At 36.9% G+C, this 6,000-nt stretch overlaps 1 protein-coding gene across 3 annotated transcripts in view; it reads left to right on the top strand.

The window, feature by feature from the left end:
- The first annotated feature begins 3,899 nt into the window (after positions 1–3,899).
- Positions 3,900–6,000, top strand: part of spa17 (sperm autoantigenic protein 17) — a 58,967-nt gene continuing 56,866 nt past the window's right edge. For all 3 annotated transcript variants that reach the window (XM_034169310.1, XM_034169308.1, XM_034169307.1), the window contains exon 1: positions 3,900–4,094. In XM_034169310.1, coding sequence (XP_034025201.1) covers positions 3,941–4,094 — 154 coding nt within the window. In that variant the 5' untranslated portion in view covers positions 3,900–3,940. The remainder of the gene's footprint in view (positions 4,095–6,000) is intronic.

Below are 6,000 nucleotides of genomic sequence, written 5' to 3'. Positions count from 1 at the left end.
CTATTTTTTTTTTTTTTTAGTTATTCACAATGTATATTTATGATTTGGTAAAGTGATTCCAGCAGATTTAAACTGGAAACCACAATTTTCCATTAGACAAATGTAAATAAGTACTTTGAATGAAGTGCACTGGTGTTTCACTTTTTTCACTGTAGTGATGTTAATCATAATCCAGATATGTTTGTTCAATTACACTTTAGGTGATATTTTAAATTTACAACTGCATGCTTTTTGCACCAAAAGACAAGTAATAGAAATGTTTTTTTCTTGAAAATGGAGATCTGATGGTTTCACTGGGTACATTCATAAAATTGAATTTAATTGCACACATAAGTTATTAAAACTCTTCTATTCAAAAACATGTTTTGACATAATAATGCTTGAACTTTGTATCATGATATAAATATTTTTTATATTGCAGTATATTACATTAAGACATGCTCCAATTCTGCAAGTTCCTCTTCAGGAAATAAAGGAAAGAAGTCATTCTTTTTCCAGTTCTACAGTTACAAAAGACAGCTTGAAGTACTGTGTTACTGATATTGTTTGTAGTACTGAGATACTTGTAATATTGAGAAAATGGGTGTGTATATTATATATATATATATATATATATATATATATATAACGATTATCAACTGAAACTATGAAACTAATGTTTTATTTACTTTGCTTACTTTTCGTTTTTGCGCTACAGTAAATTTTGAGCCTTGTCACTGTCCGTAGTTACCACTGTTACCTAGAAACAGATACTGTCAACAAAAAGAAAAGCTTCGGTTTATAGCGATGAAGCTTACTTACAACCAAATTCCAGGTCATATGAGGCCACAGACCAGCATATACACATACACGTGTACCCACTTTGTCATGAAATTGCAAATAAACATCGGCATTAAGCGTTCATTGGCGTGACTGCTTTACGTTCAGTCGAAATGGATTTTGAACCTTTTTGGATCATTGTATCGGATATTGCTTCACTCCTCGAAGATTCATTGGTGGTGCTCGTAGCTGCCATCTACTGGAGGAGTTGATGTATTGTTAAACGTAAACGCAGTTTTGAATGTGATGTAAAAGGAACACACGTTAAAAATTATTTGTACTCTTAACTTGTTTGTTACAGAATCAACGCAAATTTGCATCAGATTTTCAGTATATCTGCTGCTATGTTATGTAGGTGTACTTTCAATGTCACAGTTTTATGAATAAAATCTGCTTTTCATATTTTAGAAGCAGTTGATGGCTGTAATAAACACACTTACCTTACAACCGCATAAAAATATGCACTGAAGAAACTTTATTTGGTGGGGCTGTGTTTTGGCTGTGTGAGATTGTTTTGGGAAGGATAAAATTAAATTTGTGTCACAGTTCACGCAAACAATTTTGGGCCATGTTTCTGAGAGAAAATATGACAAAAGTAAATAATAAGGATAAGTAACTGTGGTGCCTGTTGGGACTGGCAAAGGATGGTTAACTTTTCCCATGAACCATTTACAAAGTGTCTTTTTATCACAACAAAACATGCACCATTTATTGTATGCATTTTTTTTCTTCTGTATGGTCCTGAGAGCAGGTTTGTACAACCCCTGGCAAAAATTATGGAATCACCGGCCTCAGAGGATGTTCATTCAGTTGTTTAATTTTGTAGAAAAAAAGCAGATCACAGACATGACACAAAACTAAAGTCATTTCAAATGGCAACTTTCTGGCTTTAAGAAACACTATAAGAAATCAAGAAAAAAAGATTGTGGCAGTCAGTAACGGTTACTTTTTTAGACCAAGCAGAGGAAAAAAATATGGAATCACTCAATTCTGAGGAAAAAATTATGGAATCACCCTGTAAATTTTCATCCCCAAAACTAACACCTGCATCATATCAGATCTGCTCATTAGTCTGCATCTAAAAAGGAGTGAACACACCTTGGAGAGCTGTTGCACCAAGTGGACTGACATGAATCATGGCTCCAACACGAGAGATGTCAATTGAAACAAAGGAGAGGATTATCAAACTCTTAAAAGAGAGTAAATCATCACGCAATGTTGCAAAAGATGTTGGTTGTTCACAGTCAGCTGTGTCTAAACTCTGGACCAAATACAAACAACATGGGAAGGTTGTTAAAGGCAAACATACTGGTAGACCAAGGAAGACATCAAAGCGTCAAGACAGAAAACTTAAAGCAATATGTCTCAAAAATCGAAAAATGTACAACAAAACAAATGAGGAACGAATGGGAGGAAACTGGAGTCAATGTCTGTGACCGAACTGTAAGAAACCGCCTAAAGGAAATGGGATTTACATACAGAAAAGCTAAACGAAAGGCATCATTAACACCTAAACAGAAAAAAACAAGGTTACAATGGGCTAAGGAAAAGCAACTGTGGACTGTGAATGACTGGATGAAAGTCATATTCAGTGATGAATCTCGAATCTGCATTGGGCAAGGTGATGATGCTGGAACTTTTGTTTGGTGCCTTTCCAATGAGATTTATAAAGATGACTGCCTGAAGAGAACATGTAAATTTCCACAGTCATTGATGATATGGGGCTGCATGTCAGGTAAAGGCACTGGGGAGATGGCTGTCATTACATCATCAATAAATGCACAAGTTTATGTTGATATTTTGGACAATTGAAAGGATGTTTGGGGATGATGAAATCATTTTTCAAGATGATAATGCATCTTGCTATAGAGCAAAAACTGCAAAAACATTCCTTGCAAAAAGACACATAGGGTCAATATCAATGAGCAGATCTGATTTGATGCAGGTGTTAATTTGGGGGATGAAAATTTACAGGGTGATTCCATAATTTTTTCCTCAGAATTGAGTGATTCCATATTTTTTTCCTCTGCTTGGTCTAAGAAAGTAACCGTTACTGACTGCCACAATCTTTTTTTCTTGATTTCTTATAGTGTTTCTTAAAGCCAGAAAGTTGCCATTTGAAATGACTTTAGTTTTGTGTCATGTCTGTGATCTGCTTTTTTTCTACAAAATTAAACAACTGAATGAACATCCTCTGAGGCCGGTGATTCCATAATTTTTGCCAGGGGTTGTACTTTATTCGACATTGTAACCAGTGGGATATTTATCTGTGTACACGAACAATGTCTGGCCTGTTCTGTAAACTTTTCAAAACGTTGCGAGGCACTGATTTGAAAAATTTATAAAATTGCTGTACACATTAATTTGCAAGTTTCCTGTTTTGTCACGATGAACTCAAAGCATGTTGCTATGCTCTGTCATACATTTGATATACTAGTCATATTGTTGCTATATTCAGTCATATTGTTGCTATGCTCTGTAATACTATTGCTATGTTGCTATACTCAGTCATATTGTTGCTATGCTCTGTAATACTATTGCTATGTTGCTATACTCAGTCATATTGTTGCTATGCTCTGTAATGCTATTGCTATGTTGCTATGCTCAGTCGTATTGTTACTATGCTCTGTAATGCTATTGCTATGTTGCGTTGCTCAGTCGTGTTACTGCTTTATTCAGGAATATTTCTGCTACTTAGTGTCATGTTGCTGCCACACTCAGTAAAATTTGTTGCTTCGCTCAGTAATGTTGCTGCTACGCTTAGAGATAATTGTTGTCACATCAGTGACCCAGAAAATAGATTTGCACTGCATCTTATTAAACATATGTTCCATTTTATTTGAGAAAGCAGTCATTTTGCTGCCTCCAGTTGTTGATGCCAACACGTCCAATGAATCAATGCTTCAAACATTTTCGGCCACCTGACTGAACATTGTGTCGACACAATGACTCAGAGCGAGTCTGGCACAAGCTTTGGGGCATCGTTTCGGGTATTAATTTGCTCGCTGTTGAATTACATCAAGAAGGTTATTAGATATATATATATATATATATATATATATATATATATATATATAATTTGTGGCAGTTGTCACATAAAGCTTAAATCATAGAAAAAGCCATGGCGGTGCCTTTCTCCAGAACTCACCTGCGAGTTCCACGAGGATTTGGGAACATTCTGGAAGGACTGTCCAGAGAAGTGCTTCGAGACCAGCCTGAAGACATCCCAAAATACGCTGCCCAGTACTTCAGCGGCCTCCTCAAACAACGCGAAGGTAGTTTAGTTTTGAAAAAACATTAACTTCTTCTTTCATTGACTATATTTAAAAATCATAAAAATGACCATACTAATTCAATATTCCAAAATAATTATAAATTAATAATTATGATATAGTACTGCATTAAAATATTGAGATGAGCTGCTAAAATTGTCAGGTCCTGCTAACTCCTTCAGGAGCAAGATGATGCTGAGTCATAGTCTACTTCAATGTATGCAATATGAAATGCTAAATCAATGAGATCATTATGAAATACTAAAATATGAGATGCTGAGTCATGATTTTGAGATACCAGAAGAAACTGTGAGATGTTAATGTCATGAGTTTAGTAAGCTATTTATTATTAGATGTCAGTCATAGTTAGTAAATTGCAAAGTGGCTAATGGTGCCATGTTCTGCCATTCATTAACAGATTGTTGTGATGACTGCGAGATAAAGATGGATGTTATGGCGCTGAAGCGGTACAGGGTCAGGAAGCAGTTGATGAATTTCAAGCTCAAAATGTGGGATTAGGGTGAGGGCTGTGCGTGAACCGTGACATTGGGTAGGTTAAATGGGGAGATGATGGTCTAGTGGTTAAGGCATTGGGCTTGAGACCAGAAGATCCTCGGTTCCTCACTGGAAAATCACTAGGGGCCCTTGGGCAAGGTCTTTAATCCCCTAGTTGCTCCCGGTGTGTAGTGAGCACCTTGTATGGCAGCACCCTCACATTGGGGTGAATATGAGGCGTTATTGTAAAGCGCTTTGAGCGTCTGATGCAGATGGAAAAGTGTTGTATAAATGCAGTCCATTTACCTTTTTTTTAATAAAATGGGTATGGGACTATTAGGAATTTGTGGTTTGTGTACAGTACCATAGCAGCACAGTATTGTTTGAACCCCTGCGGGATATTGCTGGATTTGACCACTTCTGGGGACAGCCTGCAAGTGTGTAACACAAACACAGCATCATGTCACACAAAAAGATGGTGTACTGTTTTGTTTTCAGCTGCAGTCACCGAAGCACTCGTGAAAAGTGCAGGGTTTTTTTTGCTCCCAGTGGAGAAGGAAAGAGAGGGTTAGAGAATGGGAGAGGTTGTGCTGATAAGTTTTAGCAAGATTTATTATGAATAATGATAATGGGGCTGTACCCGGAAGTCGGATTATTGTGTAATATGCTCTTTCATTTAACCCCTTTATCGCCCACCCTTAAAAATAACTACGCTGCCCAGTAGCAGTGGCCAAATGTATGCGTGGGGGATATGAGCATTTCCAAATTACAGACGATGTTTTGGGCTTCATTTATTTCAACCACTAAAAAATAGAAACATGATAGTTTGTAAAAGTGTCTGCAGTACAAAATTCCCAAATCTGAGGGTCCATGCAAGAGGGAGGCAAATACGGGAAACCACCAAGATACCCATGATGACTCTGACAGAGGTACAGGCTACTGTGGATGTGATTTGAGAAATTGTGCAGAATACAGCTTTTGTCTGTTACATCACCAGTTATACAGCTTCATGGTGGAGTGGAACAGAGAAGCATTTTCTTCAAAAGAACGAAGATGTGAAATTTTAGTTTCAGTTTTCCAGATGCCACTTGAGACTTAAGCCAAGATATGTTTTTTTTTTTATTATTATTATTATTTTGTGTTCTTGTTATGAAATTAGTCATTTTGTTTAATTTAACTGTTCATAACACTACATCTTCACCTAAACCTAAGCATAACCCCTCTCCCTAATATGGTGTCTCATTTTTTGCAAAAGTTCTCAGATCTTGCTGCTCTTTAAACAAATTTGTCTCCCATGTGAACTGATGAAACAGTAAAATTTTCAACAAAATCAAACAAGGCTCCAGCAGAACCAGGCTCAGGGAGGAGCAGTCTTCTGCTGGGACTGGTTGGGGCTGAGGGGAGAGAATCAGGA

Source organism: Thalassophryne amazonica, chromosome 4 (genome assembly GCF_902500255.1).
Source record: "Thalassophryne amazonica chromosome 4, fThaAma1.1, whole genome shotgun sequence".
NCBI lineage: Eukaryota > Metazoa > Chordata > Actinopteri > Batrachoidiformes > Batrachoididae > Thalassophryne > Thalassophryne amazonica.
The sequence above is the reverse complement of the archived record's forward strand: the minus strand, read 5'-3'. Positions and strand labels throughout refer to the sequence as shown.